This window comes from Thamnophis elegans, chromosome 1 (assembly GCF_009769535.1).
Source record: "Thamnophis elegans isolate rThaEle1 chromosome 1, rThaEle1.pri, whole genome shotgun sequence".
In the NCBI taxonomy this organism is placed as follows: Eukaryota; Metazoa; Chordata; class Lepidosauria; order Squamata; family Colubridae; genus Thamnophis; species Thamnophis elegans.
In genome coordinates, this window is record NC_045541.1 from 166,426,701 (window position 1) to 166,442,813 (window position 16,113).

The following is a 16,113-nucleotide window of genomic DNA, read 5'->3' on the forward strand; positions in this document are numbered from 1 at the left end:
TTAGGAAACAGTGGTTTTTGCAGGAAACCTAATTCAGATTAGTACAGGTAGTCCTCAAGTTACGACCACAAATGAGCCCAAAATTAATGTCATGAAGCAAGACAGTTGTTAAGTGAATTTTGCCCCATTTTATGACCTTTCTTGCCACAGTTCTTAAGTGAATCACTGCAGTTGTTAAATTAGTAATATGATCGTTAAATGAAACTGGCTTCCCTATTGACTTTGCTTGTCAGAAGGTTGCAAAAGGGGATCACACGATCCCGGGATATTGCAATCGTCATAAATACGAGTCAGTGGTCCAATGTCTGAATTTTGATCACGTGACCATGGGGATGCGGCAATGATCATAAGTGTGAAAAATGGTCATAGGTTTTTCAGTGCCGTTGTAACTCTGAACAGTCACTAAATGAACTGTTGTCAGTCGAGGATTACTTGTACTCAAGATCTAATTTTCCCCAATTTTTAATTTCTCATATCCTTTTTCAGGATTAAAGATGTAACGCCCAGAGTCTTACTTTAAGTGTGCAGAAGAAGAAGGCTTGGCCGGGGCGCTCTTCTCTTCCAAAGATTGGCTGACCAAGTTGTTCTGTCCGCTGACCTGCTGCCTCTTTCCTTGCCAGCGCTCCCTCTTATCTCGCAGCTTGCCTGGGTCATCCTGGTACCGTTGAATTTGGAAGGAGGTGGGGCTGCCTAAGTCCTTCACAGCCTGTGGCTTCCTTTTGTCAGCATGGCTCCGGAAGCTCCGGTGAATCTGCCGATTGTTTGGCCAAGTTAGATCCAGCTCTGTGGGCCTCTCAGGGTATGTGAAGCTTTGGCTGGTCCGGATCTTGGGATTCTCCAGTCTTTCCTGTACATTTGTATCCTCTTTTAGCACCCTACTTTCCAGTTTCAGTCCCGGGCTTGGACTGGGAACCAGTGTGCCACCCTCCAAAAGAAAGTGGTGATTGTCAGTCCCTGGTGCTCCTTCTTCCTCGACACATTTGGGGAGCGTTTCTGAAGAGGAAACGGCGTCTTCTCCTATGGGTTGCTCAAGCTTTTGCTCTGCAGTGTTGCGAGGGGGGCTATCTTCCCTGGGAGGGATTTCAGCCCCCCCCTCAAATGCTAAAACAACTTGCTGATGTTGCAGCTTGTTGTGCTCCAATCCTCTTTGTCGGCGGTTCTCCCGTTTTTTCCGGTTGATCTTTTGAGACAGAGGAGGAGACTGGCTTTCCGCATGGGCATTTTTAGCTCCATCATCATCCTCTGCTGTTAGCCCAGATGTTTTATCCAGCTGCACCTCGAGTTCCACAGCCGTCTGGTCTGAGATGGGTTCCTTTGGCTGGAGCAACTCATTATCTTGTTTTAAAAGTTCCTGTTTTATTTCCTCTTGCTTTTTCTCTGCGATCATTTGCTGAAACCTAAGGGTTTAAAGGGGAAAAAATAAGCAATTTGCCCAGGAATGGTTTCTGTGTGTTTGTGTATATAACTTTGAGTCAGTCTTGACTCCTGGATTAGTCCCTGCAGTTTTCTTGGCAAAATATTTAGAAGTGGTTTGCCAATGCCTCCTTCCTAGAGCTGAGATAGAGTGACTAGTCCAAGGTCATCCAGCTGGTGTCAACCCTGAAGCTGACCTGACAGAGGCCATTTTGAGGCTTCAGTGTTGCCACACTGTAGCTGAGGGATAGAGAGGGGGGAATAGAGATAGTTGGAGTTTTGTAGCCTAAACAAAATACTTTCACCTGGAAACCAAGGACATTCTCACACCTGGCCAGAGAGAGGAGGAGTGATGTTACCAGGCAATTGGATGGCACCTTGATTGGACCATATGATTGATTGTTTGGGGAAGGGGAAAACTTTTACTTTTAATTAGGTGAAAACCGTAGGAACTTTCAGAGTTGGTTTTGATCAGAACTGTGCCAATATGATAGACCCAATAAAACTATTCTTTGAGGAATCCACCTGCCTCGGAGTTTTGCTTGCTATGGGTATATTACTTGGAACCCTGACAGCTGGCTTCGTACTTAAACTGGGACTACAACCTCGGAGTTCCTGGATCGGTGCTTTAACCACTAGACCAAACTGGCACTCTCAAGAATAAAAGTTGCAGAGTCAAAAAAGAAAATGCCAAAATGGATACACAGCATCCTTTTATTATTACTGCTGCCCCCTAACCCCACACAGGATGAAAAGGTAAAATGAAAAATCTGCTCTTTGGCTTTGAAGCATTGGTCTGGCTCTTCTAAAAATGAAATGTTGCGCCTGATGGATTTCTGCTTTAATCTAAGTAGATTCTTTCTATTTTAGGACTTTAGGCTCAAGAGATGTGTAAAACCAGGCACTGCTCACCTCTTGCGCTGCAGATACCCCCGTGCCAAAGCCTGAAGGAGACACACCCTTTTCTTCTGCTGCTGGTATGATTTCCTTTCCCGGTATCCACGCCATACCGATTGGATATAAATAGCAGCATTTTCTTTTTCCAGGGCCCTCCGGACGACACAGTAAGAACGCCAGCATGCCTGCAATGGATACATGCAGAGGAGGAACAGGCCTTCATGGGAAGGAAAAGGTGTCTCATAAAAATGAGGGAAGATGGCAACCACCACCAGAGCCTATACCTGCAAAGTAATTGCTGCTTGCCGAGTCCGGAGGAAGCGCCTCCTCTCCAGCACCATTCGCAGCCAGCTCTGGAGGACAATGATCTTCCGGATGACTTCTTTGTGTAGGGTGTCCTGGATCACCTGTCGGGTGGCTTCCTTCATGAATACCTGGAGGGCAGGAAAGATACTGTCAACGTTCTGAGTAACGCACCCATTGAAAGCAGAACTCGGAGGCAGGTATAATATTCCTCCAAGAACATGTTTATTGGATACATCATATCAGCACAGCTGGTGAAAACAAACTCTAAAAGCTGACCGTGGTTTTCTCAAATTAAAAGAGTAAAAATCCCCCCTCCCACTTGTCACTGGTCACATTATCCAACGAATATAGTTAGCAGGCTCCTCTCCTCCTTCAGCAGCCACTTGTTAGGATGACCTTGGTTCCCACAGGAAAACTTTTTGCTTTGACCATTAGCCGGGCTATCTACTCCCCCCCCCTCCATGCTTCATGGCAACTATGAGGCAGCACAAGATGGCTTCAGCCAGGTTCGCTTCAGAGGTGACATACACTTCTGATTATTTCAATGGTTTGAAACTACAAATAGCAACAGCAGAGAGATGTAGAAGCTTCTTGGATGAGAAGCGAAACGTCTTCAAAGGAGAACAAGAAAGTCCAGTTGCCCCTTGAAAAAGCACTTTTGGAATAGCAACAGCACCAACACTTATATACCGCTTCACAGTGCTTTACAGCCTTCTCTAAGCAGTTTACAGAGTCAGCATATTGCCCCCAACAATCTGGGTCCTCATTTTACTGACCTCCGAAGGATGAATCAACCTTGAGCCAGTCAGGATAGAAGGAATTGAACTCGTGGCAGAGAAAGCAGAGTTAGTTTACGATACTGCATTGTAACCACTGTGCCACCATAAACTAGCCTCTCATATTGATTGCAACCAGATATTTAAAGAAAGAAATAGGATGAGGGAATTCTAGTCAATAAGAGGAAGACACAGACATTGAGTTATTACTGATAAAAGGACGGATTCCTGATCCAAGGCACATTAACATTGGATACAGGAAAAGTATAGATAGGAGGAAGAAAAAGAAGCAAAAAATTGTTATTTAGTTTAATTACATACACTTAGTTAAACTCTTAGAAGAGATCTGGATATTTTATGGTCCTCTGTTGATATCCGGCCCTTTGGCTGTTCCTGTCCAGCATGTATGGACTGCTTTTATTTTGAGGGTGACTGCTATTTTTTTCCCCAGTTTACATATGTGCCTATTTGCACAGCTGTAGCTATTGTACTGTTAGAGAACCAAAACAATTTACAGTTTGCCTAACTCAGATGCCAAAACAAAACAAGACCAAAACAATTTACATCTGCTTTCTCAGATGCTGGCAAAATTCAAAACATACTGACTTTCCCAACACAATATGTCCCAAACAGAATAAGACACACAAAGAGAGGACTGGTCAATATAAAGAAGGAAAATTCACACAAGATGTTTAGATTTGGCCTTATTCCCAAGGCCATGTTGAATGTATTTTGTTTTCGGTTGTTAATTCAAACATACCTTGGTCTTTCCTATTTGATAGCTGTTAGTGTCCAGATTCAGCTTGTTTAACAGAGCATTAATTTCTTCCTTGGAGGCTTGGGCATTTTTGGGCAGCAACACTTGAAATTGATCAATAAAATCCTACGAAGGTAATGCATAAATAAAAGCAGATTTAGCCAATAACTCATTATCCTACAATGAATATGAATGTTTCCTTCCTTCCTTCCTTCCTTCCTTCCTTCCTTCCTTCCTTCCTTCCTTCCTTCCTTCCTTTCCTTTCCTTTCCTTTCCTTTCCTTTCCTTTCCTTTCCTTTCCTTCCCTGCCTTTATTATTTTTATAAATAATTGAAGATGGCAAATAGCAATGTATCCAACCCATCTTCCTCCGCCTATTTTTTTTTTCACCACAACAATCCTCTGAGGGCCGAGAGACAGAATGACCAGCTCAAAGTCACCCAACCATCCCTCTTGTCTAACACAGGACTTGAAATGATAGCCTCCCGCTTTCTAGCCTTAACCACTAGAACAGCGATGGCAAACCTTTTTTGGCTCACGTGCCATAGGGGGGGAGCGCAGGGGGGTCGTGCACGGGCATGTCGCACCCATAATGCAACGCGCATGAGAGCCCCCCCCCCCCCATTTTTCCATGTTTTTTCACCCTCCCCAGGCTCCAGAGGCTTTATAGGAGCCTGGGGAGGGGAAAAGCAGCCTCCTCCGCCTCCCCGGAGGCTTCAGGGGCCTTTAGGAGGCTTCCCTGAAGTCTCCGAAGGGCAAAAAACGACCCTACGAGCAAACCGGAAGTGACTTGCGGTTTGCTCGTAGGGTCCTTTTTAGTCCTCCGGAGGCTTCAGGGAAGCCTCCTAAAGGTCCCTGAAGCCTCCAGAGGGATTAAACCGACCCTACAAGCAAACCGGAAGTCCGTTCCCGAACTTCTGGTTTGCCCATAGGGTCATTTTTTTTGTGCTCTGGAGGCTTCAGGGAAGCTCCTGAAGCCTCCGGAGGGTCTCGGAGCGGGGCTCTTTTCGCCCTCCCCAGGCTCCTATAAAGCCTCTGGAGCCTGGGGAGGGCGAAAAATGGCTTTAAAAAAGGCTGAACTCAACTGGCAAGCACGCTGGCCTTGCGTGCCCTGACAAATGGCTCTGTGTGCCACCAATGGCATGCGTGCCATAGGTTCGCCATCCCGGCACTAGACCGAACAATAAATTGTAGGAGTCCTGTGTTTTTATGGAAGGCCCTTTGGAGTTAAGCTGAAGCTTTATTTCTTGCAACAAATGATCAAATTTCCTAACATACACTTACGTTATAAAATGTGAGCACTGAGTAGTCATTCCTACATGACCCATCTTTTTTTTTTCCACGGAGCTTCTAGGATATTTTACTATTCTCTTAAATGTGTTATGGTCATTGCCATCATAACAGAAACCAACAGAGTAATAAAAGATTCTGATAGGACAAGATGTAGTTCCAAGATTTAAAACAGTAAAAGAGAAAACAACTTGCTATTGAAAGTGACTGATAAACCTTAAGCAGTGTCATATCTAAGTTCAAACTCAGCACTTTCTAATTGCAACCTGAATCAAACAGTTTAACAATTTTCAAAGAAATGTTAAAAAGCACACAATCTGAAATGGTCCCCACTACATATTTAATAACCAGGGGGCCATTAAATCAGACTGCCAGATAGACAAAGGACAATATAGCAAAACATGAATAATTATTTCAACTGTCTCATCTAGACCCTGGCACAAGACCTCTGGATATAGGAAGTTATCTCTCTGCAAGTCCAGATTGAGGTAAACCAATCTGTAACTATACTATTTTTTTCCCATGAGGCATAATTTAGCTGCAAGGATTGATTGGGCTAGATTTATGTCCTTACATGCAAGTAGTAGCATGTATATACGGAAGCAAAACTCTCTGGTGTTTCAAGTACTTTGAATACAAACAACTCCAGAATCTCCCGGAACAAGTCAAAATAGAGATTGGTCTTGTTTTCTGTCCCAAAGGAGCTTTTTTGAAGAGGCAACTGGACTTTCTGGGTTTTCTTTGAAGTTTCACTTCTCATCAGAATCTTCTTCAGGTATGACTGAATGGTGGGGAATTCCCCACCTCCAGTCAGAGCTGAAGAAGCTTCCCCGATGAGAAGTGAAACATCTTCAAAGAAAACCCAGTTGCCTCTTGAAAAAAGCACCTTTGGGACAGTCATAACCTGGATGACTGAGAATCTCCATAGACAATGGTCTTGCTTTCGCTTTCCTTTTTGAGGCACTGAACCGTGAGCCAGGATAGACACAAGGAGGAGGAAGAGGAGGAATCTGACTCTGGTTTAAGGCAGCATCCTGGTCGTCTTCTGATAAATATAACTTTTCATCCTTTAGGTTAAAAAAAACCTGAATGTGTTTGGCTCTTAATGTAACTATTTAAAAAGTAAAGGGGAAGGGAGGAAAATAGAGAAAAGACTATGACAAATGATTGAATTCATATTACAAGGGGACTCCCTCCATAAGGGAAGGACAGATTATTTCTCAAACACCTAAAGAAAACAGTTTGAATTCTGAGGATGGTTTTGATCAATCAAGTGGCTTTTTCTGGACTAAGGAAAGAATGAGTGCAAAAGTACCTGGAAGTTAAATTTAGCACTGTAGCCTGATTGTCGGATTCTCACTGTTTCCAGCATTCCTGTGTATCTCAATTGCTGAAGTACCAGCCGTTCATCAAACAACAACTCCCTCTGAAAAAAAGAGAGGAAGAAACAGAAGATCAAGAGCAACTTCTATGCAGCTGGCCTTCCTTAATATAAACCAGAATCTCTTCTAAAAAATGGAGTTACTATTGTCTGTTGCATATTTTTAAAAGACGAGGACCATTCTTTATTTGGCTCCTTTAGCCAATAAATATTAAACAAATTGAAGAGGTTTTGATTGATTATGAATGTGTTTCTGATTAAATTGGTGACGTACTATAAGACTATCTTTAGCTAATTTTAATTAGGTTGCTATGTAAATTAGGGAGCAATGCCACATTTCTCCAATACTTCTCTCCAAGGAATGCTCCTTTTAAGAAAATGAATGCATTTACAAATATTTTCTTTTTCATAAATACTGCTAAAAATTTATCCACCAAATTGATGAAAAAACACTAAATTAAAACAACGAAAAAGACTGCTTCAATTGCCAAGAAGATTTAAGTAATTTTCTTTCTCAAAATTATACATTTATTCTAAAAAGTATTCTAAAATAATAAAAATGTAACATTTTCAATGTACATTAAAAAAGACGTCAGAAAGCATCAATTTTGCACAATCTTAAAAGATCTATAAAAGGTTGTAAGAACCGTTTGTACAGGGAAGGACCCTATAAGGATTCAAGTGTGTGAGCTAGTGAGCTTTTTAGATTTTACAGTTAAGAATACAATGTTTACTTTAATTTTTTTTTTAATGAAAACTAAACAAATTGAGATTGGCAGAAATTATTTAGAGGCAACCGGCTAAACAAGAATGTAGGACTCCCTATATCAGTGATGGCTAACCATTTGGGTACAGAAACTGTGCATGCACAGCAGTGCACATACCCACACACATAATGCAATGTGGACATGACACCCCCCTGTGCACCATGCCCCCCTGAGTATGCACACGTACTTCCCCCCCCCAAGCATGTATGCGTGATCCCCCCTCCACCCTTTTTGGGCCTAGCAGGCCTCCCTGCAGCCCCCTGGGACTAAAAACAGGCCACAGGGGACACATGACCCCCCCCGCGCTCCCACTGTCCATGTGATCCCCTACCCCCCCTCCCCGCGCAAGCACACGTGTCTCCTGCATGCACGGCAAAGACCCGAAAACCAGCTGGCTGGCAGGAGGCGCGTGTGCATACACGGTGGTGCTGAGCTGGGGTGATGGCTCGGATACCCGCAGAGAGGACTCCACGTTCCACCTGTGTCATGCATGCCATACGTTCGCCATCACGGCTCTATATATTATCAATTTTAACACAAGACTTTTATGCAAAGACTATGTCTGGCATGACCCAGAACCCAAAGGTGTCCACTTACCTTCTCAGAATTGGAACGGATGCAGCGGATAAAGAAGGGCTCAGCTTTCCCCAAAGTTTCTAGAAGCTTGTTCAAGGAACTCTGCAATGAGTCACACAATAGGAATTTATTAGCTAATCTTAGGGAAAGAACCATCTTTAGGCCATCTATCATTCCAAGCTGTATTATAGTTTCCAACTATTTCCAAACGAATAAAAGGTATTAGAAATACTATCATACGGCAGTAAGGTTATGTTGCACTATGCATTACAAAACATTGTACAACATACTTCGCTTCGTTAAGCAATGGGTTCCATTTTCTGGAACATGTATAATTCAGGGAAACATAAACTAACCAAACAAGCTGGGTTAATACAACATAGTAATCTACCAAGATGACAAAATGACATCAAATGAAATGAACAATACATTTAGTACACTGTGCAAATGTTGCTATTCAGGCAAGCATTCAGACTGCTAATGCTTCCCATAATCACCTTACAATTACTTTGGACAAAAACAGCTCATAAAATTGGCAAGTGAGGATACTAGAATAGAAACCAGAGTTGGAAGGGACCTTGGAGGTCTTCTAGTCCAACCCCTGCTTAGGCAGGAAACCCTACACCACTTCAGTCAAGTGGTTATCCAACTTCTTCTTAAAAACTTCCAGTGTTGGGGCATTCACAACTTCTGGAGGCAAGTTGTTCCACTAATTAATTGTTCTGTCAGGAAATTTGTCCTTAGTTCCAAGTTGCTTCTCTCCCTAATTAGTTTCCACCCATTGCTTCTTGTCCTACCCTCAGGTGCTTTGGAGAATAGCTTGACTCCCTCTTCTTTGTGGCAAAAAATTAAAAAGAGTATAGGTAAAGGTAAAGGTTCCTCCGCACATATATGCTAGTCGTTTCCAGCTGTAGGCGCAGTGCTCATCTCCATTTCAAAGCTGATGAGCCAGCGCTGTCCAAAGACGTCTCCGTGGTCACGTGGCTGGCATGACTAAATGCCAAAGGCACACGGAACACTCTTACCTTCCTACCAAAGGTGGCTCCTATTTTTCTACTTGCATTTTTACATGTTTTTGAACTGCTAGGTTGGCAGAAGCTGGGACAAGTAATAGGAGCTCACTTAGTTACATAGCACTAGGGATTCGAACCACCAAATTGCCAATCTTTCTGATCGACAAGCTCAGCGTCTTAGCCACTGAGCCACAATGTCCCTTAAAAAAGAGTATAGATTGTCAATAAAATATGGACAGAAAACAAACAAACAACACTAAGACAATGAAAGGAGCAGGTTCAGTATGTTTAATGAAAAAGCATTTTTCCCATTTCATTTGGTAAAACCAAATGAAATAGGAAAAACTCCAGTATTCCAAGGTGAAAAAGATTCAAACTGAGCAGATTATTAATATAAACATGGAAAGAGAGAGAGTTAAAGTATTGAGCAATTAAAAAGTTGTATAATGATTCAACATGTTGTCCAGTATTAAGCAAGAAAGGACAAAAGAAGGTATCCCCATCAAGTATTTAAAAAATAAAGGAACAAGAAAAGGAAAGTGAAAAAAATCTGTCAGTTTTGGAAGCCATTTTTTCTTTCTAGCTTCCTGACTGCCACATATTTTAGCCTGGGAAATTGGGAGTTTTTTTGTTGGAGTGGTGGAAACTTAGCCACAACAACATCCCTTACAAGGACATTTTCCTGCACCTGGATGGGAATGACTGGGGATTGTTCTCAGTTGAGTCTGATGATGTATTGGACCATGTGATGGACTTGTGGGTATGGAACAGGATTGTGAACTTTCAATTGGGTGGGGAAAATCTGGAAGCTTTCTGATTTGGGTTTTCCCAGATGTGCCAACATGACATCTCTAATAAAGTGGAACTTTGAGGAATTTATTGCCCTGGAGTTTTATTTCCTTGAGGATGTTTTTTTGGAACCCTGACAAAATCCTTTTTAACAGGGGAAAATAATAGGAAAAATTGCCCTGAAAATACAAATACTCAGACTTAGCAGGTGACAGTAGGTTTTGTGGTGCTCCTAGTTAATATTTGGATGGGAAACTCCCAGGGAGCATGGAAGACTATTGGCCTAAACTGGACAGTTGAAAACTATCCCAAAAGAAGGTAATAGCAAACCATTTCCATGGTGCTGCTGAGAAAACTACATGGATATGTCCATGAAATCATCAGAAATAAAGCTAGACTTGAAGAAGACTTAGTTTTTACTTTAGTAATGTTCAAGAGAAACTGCAGAATAAGTTTTTATAAGTGAATTTTATAGAATGACACCCATTTGCAAAGAAACAGTATACTGTATTCAGAAACTATTCCCACTAGAAAATGATGCTACCAGAGACAATTAACCGGCCGCCATACTGGAAAACACACATCTGAAATACCCATAGAACTATTAAAGTTGCAGAAGAGACTGTGAATATCTGGACAGGGTAAAAAAAAAAGCTCAGATTAATTCCTAGCAAGACAAAATTGCTGTTCATCAATAAACAACTAAGAATCCCAGTAATCTTGATGGGATCATGCTCTTTCCAAAGTGGTTTATGACTTAGCTTTTTCCTGGACTCTCAGCTTCTATTAAAACAACAAGTGAAAATTTTGGTCAGGGGAAGGAACCTTTACCCAGCTTTGGCTAATTTGCCAGTCACTTTAAATGACCTGCACCTCAATCACCATTCCTTTGACCTAACATCTGGGACAGGAGGAGGGGTACTACGGGAGTCAACCTGGAACTACAGCTGCTGCAGAATCCAGAACCTAGATTACTGCAGGAATACCTTGCCAGTACAGAATATCACCAATCTTTAAATTGCTGCATTTGCTTATCACTACTGTATGTTTTCAGACTCAAATCAAAACGCTGATTATTAAAACCCTGTATGACACAGCACTGGGATAAATCAGGCAATGCCTTGTTAGGACAAAATCTGTATATAGGTCTTGAACATCTAGAGAAGGTCTGTTGAGAGTCATCCTCCTTGTGAGGTTCATGGGGCCACATGTTTATGGACAAGCCGCCTTAGAGGTGGCTCCCATTCTTTGGAATACCTACCTCTAGTGACATGGACAAACAAGTGAAAGTAATTCAGTTTGAGCTTGCTTTTGTTTCAGTATTCTATTTGTTTCCTTATGGCATCTTTTATTCCATTGTCACCCACCTAGAGTCTTTTAAGATGGAGTAGAATTGAACATTGAGAAGGATATAGTTGAAAGATTTCCAAGTAAAATGGTCAATAAGAACATGACTTTCACCTCTAAAATCCCACCATCCCTTTGCATGAAGAAGAAAAACCTTAAAAGAATCATCCTTGTGATCTGAAAAAAATAATTGGTACTATTCCGCGCACTCCTATCCAGTGTGTTGCTCATATTGCTCATGATGGAACAGAGGGCCACTGTTTGCCATATGAATGAGGTTCATGAGAAGACAAACAGATTTACGATCAGGAATCTACTACCATTCCCAGGTCAACTGATTCATTCTCCTTACAGAAGAAAGCATGATGATACTTATTGGTTTTATAGGTTTTAGCACTGGATGCATTTGCACAGAGTGCTTTTTTCTAGTTTTGCTTAAAATGTAGAGTTAAGAGAAATGAAAGAAAGTACAGAAGAAGGGAGAAGGTTGACTAGAAAAGAAAATAATTAATTGAAGATCTACTTCGTATTCCATGCAAAAGAATGAAGAAGTACTATTGCTGAAACAATGAAGGGAAGATATACACCATGTTCTCCCCCACCCACCCACATCGCCCCATGAAAACAAGCTTCCTGCACAAATACATATAAGACCAAATATAAAACCTGCAGAGATCCCAACCCCATATTATGAAACCGATCAAGAAAAACGTTAAACAAAAGGGAGGCAGCTTTGGTCATTCTCTATTACTGTATGTGTCCTTTTACCTGGAATTGAGCGCTGATGCTAGGTGGCTTCTTCTTCTTATGCAAATGCAGGAGGGATTTTGTGGTTCGGTCATGCAACGTCATGCTCACGATGAGTTTCAAAGACTTTGAGTCCAGTAAATTCTGCAGCCAAGGAATATTTATTTATTTATTTTATATGTTACCCATCTCGCTATCAAGCAACTGGGCAGCTAAGCTAATATGGCATAGTTATAATTACAATCCCATGAAGGCAGGCACTATAATTCCAGTGCTGAAACGACACCATTTGGTAAGATGAGTGTGTTAAATTATGCTTCATTTAGGCTCTTTTTTGTTATCAGCCACAGAAATGGAGATCAGATAGGAAATTATGAAGAAGAGGTAAGCACTTGTTTATGGACTTCACCAGAGGACTTAATTTTGGTTACATAAATATTTTTCATCCTTCTCTTAATAGCCAAGAATTTTATTTTAATTTTATATGAAAACAGAGATTCACATGTGTCACAGCTGCACTCAGCATTTCCCAAAATATAGTGACATACAGTGTCACTGTACATACTATACTATACATACTATACATACATACTGTACATATTAGTTAGTGTATAATTTACTGTTGCACATTTTTAGCAGAATTCACATAATATGCACATGCTTTGCAAAATGTAAAATAACTGACCCCCAAATGCCCCCCCATTACCACATATATTGGAACCCTAAAACATAAGGAAGCTCACCTTTGGGATGATCTGCTTTTGTTTCATACCTCTGCTCTTCCTGTTAAAATATTAGAAATCATTGGAGTGATAAAGTATTTTTAAACATGCAATTCGGTTAGTTCAGCAAAGCCACATCTTTCAAATTAAACCAAGAAAAGCAGACAAGAACAAAATGATGGCTAAGCAGTTCTAAAGAGATGGTGGAATTGAGCTACAATGGGAATACTGATGTGAGACATAAAATCTTTGAGTTAATTCTATGCTGCCAACCCAGGAGATTTTTTTGTCAAGCACTGAAGGTGTGCTAATGGGGGAAGGGAGGGGAGTCAGCCTTAAAAAAGAAGCACAAAGCTGCGGATTAGGGTTTCTCAACCTTGGCTGCTTGAAGATGTATGGACTTCGATATGGCTGGCTGTGGAATTCTGGGAGTTGAAGTCCACACAACTTCAAGGAGCCAAGGTTCAGAACCACTGAATTGGCTTATCCTGTGACAGAGCAGGACTCTGTATTCTTCCATGAATCTAAAAAAAATAGACTTTAAATTTAGAGTTTAAATTTTAAAATCAAATGATTTTTAAAAAGCTATCCTTCAAAATAACGGTCCCTGCCAAATAACCTCTGATAACAACAAAAGCTGACACTTAAACAAGACAGGAGATGTAGGGACTATGTAGAGAGCCGAGGTGGTGCAGTGGTTAAATGCAGCACTGCAGGCTACTTCAGCTGACTGCAGTTCTGCAGTTCTGCAGTTCAAATCTCACCGGCTCAGGGTTGACTCAGCCTTCCATCCTTCCGAGGTGGGTAAAATGAGAACCCGGATTGTTGTTGGGGGCAATATGCTGACTCTGTAAACCGCTTAGAGAGGGCTGAAAGCCCTATGAAGCGGTATATAAGTCTAACTGCTATTGCTATTGCTATTCTGTTTAAATATATCTCATTTACACTTCCAAGGATGCCATTTGAATAATTTATATTTAAAAACTATTGCAAGAGGTTCTAGATAACAGTTTTCCAAGTTCAACCCCTGGCATTCTAGATGAAAATCATCTTCCTAAAACTGAGAAAATTTCTGGCAGTCAAAAGGAGGCAATACTAAGCTAGTAGATGAATAGTCTGACTAAAAACAAGGAAGCTTCATGTCTTCCTGTCTGCCTAAATTCAGAGGACATTTGGTGAAAGCATCTACCACTAGTCCAGTGTGAAACTGTCTTTTGGGAACCACAGAAAAATGGCAGTTCCAGCTCATCCTCTTGCTGTGGGACTGAAGAACTAAAAAAAAAAGAGGGATGCCTTTAACAAAAGGATTAAGGCTCTTTTTCTGTGCCTTATAACTTGCCTTAAAAGTTACTTGATGTAAAAGAGTTATAAATTTTTAAAATAAAAACATATGGCATGAAATAAGGACAAGAATTTAACTAAGTTGTGATAAAAAATGTCTTCTCTAAATCGCAATGCAAAGAGGCTCCTCTTTCTAAACTCTCCTTGGCCTGTTTTATAGGCAGTCCTCTTTTAATTCAATGACCATTCACAGTTACCTATAACATTGATGAAAAAGCAACTTTGGCGATCAATGCTTGCGTTTACAACCTCCACAGGTCTGTAAAGCAAAGGAAAGCTTCAGTTGTTTCACTTAATAACCGCTTCACTTAATAAAAAAGTTGCTGGTTCATTGTGTTTGTTAAATGAGGATTAGGACTCAGAACGATAAGGTTTTTCACTTGGATATATTCAAAAATCTGAAATAGGAAAAACCTGACTACTCTTCTGCAACGCAGTGTCTTTTTCTGAAACACGGTTGAGAGAATCTATCTATGCTTTTCAGGCTCTCCACGTTGGAAGATTCTTGGCAAAGGGGGAAGTGTATGTTCATTAAGAACTTAACTGAAATTGCTAAGTCAAGGCCTGCCTGCCTTTGAATACATACATGCTCAAAGCCAGAATAATGCAATTTTTATGTCTTCCAACTGAGGAAATCTACCATGGGCACTTCTGCATTTTCTGCACATGAAATAAGAGCCACATTCCGCAAAACTGAGAGGAAAGTACCTCAGTAATTTGCACAAAATGCGAAATGCTTAAGATTTGCACACGTTTGCTTATGCACTCTGCACAGCACCACTCTGCAAAGCTAGAAAAACTGAGCTTCCCTTTCCCCGCTCCCCTCCCCCCCCCACCTGCCCCACAACATCCTTTTTTCCACAAACTCACAGGAAATGGCAACGGGGTTGCTGGTACCGGCTGAGTGACTGCAGGAGCCTGCGGGGATCTTCACCCTGCCACGGCAGGCCCTTTATACTCCTAACTATTTGCTCATGCAAGTCCCTAAGACGTGATGGACACACACCCAAAACAAGGCAGACAAGACATATGGAGACACATAAAGAGAGAGGTGTGTGAAAGAGAAGCACCAGGAATTAAACAAAGGAGTTGCTAGCCCGCTATTGTCATATGGGCTCTGAAAATGTCAAACAAGAGGTTTTTCTCCTGAGCTGACCGTATCTTAAAACTTGCTCATCTTGAATATAAAATCAGGACGAATCCCCTTAATTTGTAGATTTGGTAACATAAGATCGAATGGGACAAAGATTGCTATTTTGGAGATGCCTCCAAAGCTGTTCACATTTTGGATTGTGGGAGAAGATTTTATCAGTTTCAATGAAGTAGTACTCATAGCAGGCCATTGCCCAGCTATCAATGTATTTTTACATCAGAGACCATGCCAAATAAGACTGGGTGTCAACCTTCAGATAAATAAATAATGATTTGGGTGATTTATTTATTCATTTGGCATGGTATTTTTAGACCTGTTTTATGATCCAGTGGTTGAAAGGTGCACGAATTCCCCATAGAGTATACCCTGCAGATAAAAATACAGTCCCCGAATGAGATGTGAATATTGAAACTAGTTTTCCAGATAAGATTCTTCTGTACCAGAAAAAAAAAATCAGGTTTAATTCAGGTTTCTAGTTTTCTAATGCACATATATCCTCTGAGTAAGATTGTACACAAATTGCAAATGAATTCTGCTCCATGTTTAGTTCCTACAGTCAGCCTGGAAAGTGCCCCAATAAATGAGTGATTATCAGCCTTCCAAATCATGCAGCATGCTTGTGGACAGCTTTATTCAACACAAAAACTTACCTTTGCCACTCTCCAGAGAGGCAGAAATTAATAACAAAGAAAACCAAGAAAGGAAGCCAAGGAAAAAAGAAAGAGAAAAAAAGGTGACAGAAGTGTAAAAAAAGGTCATTCCTGGGCAGAGGAAGTGTCTTCATTCTTCTGAAACACACTTCTTTCCACTTCTTGTTAAGAGGCCCTGTTCCTCCTCT

At 41.2% G+C, this 16,113-nt stretch overlaps 1 protein-coding gene across 10 annotated transcripts in view; it reads right to left on the minus strand.

Annotated features, from left to right (window-relative positions):
* MYO9B (myosin IXB) overlaps positions 1-16,113 on the minus strand; it is an 80,040-nt gene that overhangs the window by 27,032 nt on the left and 36,895 nt on the right. For 8 of the 10 annotated variants that reach the window (XM_032238523.1, XM_032238564.1, XM_032238530.1 and 5 more), the window contains 9 exons: positions 14,993-15,106; positions 12,803-12,842; positions 12,081-12,203; positions 8,185-8,265; positions 6,755-6,865; positions 4,153-4,275; positions 2,595-2,744; positions 2,326-2,495; positions 516-1,397 (listed from right to left, as the gene is read on the minus strand). In XM_032238523.1, the coding sequence (XP_032094414.1) occupies positions 516-1,397; positions 2,326-2,495; positions 2,595-2,744; positions 4,153-4,275; positions 6,755-6,865; positions 8,185-8,265; positions 12,081-12,203; positions 12,803-12,842; positions 14,993-15,106 (1,794 nt within the window). The remainder of the gene's footprint in view (positions 1-515; positions 1,398-2,325; positions 2,496-2,594; positions 2,745-4,152; positions 4,276-6,754; positions 6,866-8,184; positions 8,266-12,080; positions 12,204-12,802; positions 12,843-14,992; positions 15,107-16,113) is intronic. The other 2 variants (XM_032238556.1, XM_032238540.1) reach the window with 1 other exon arrangement.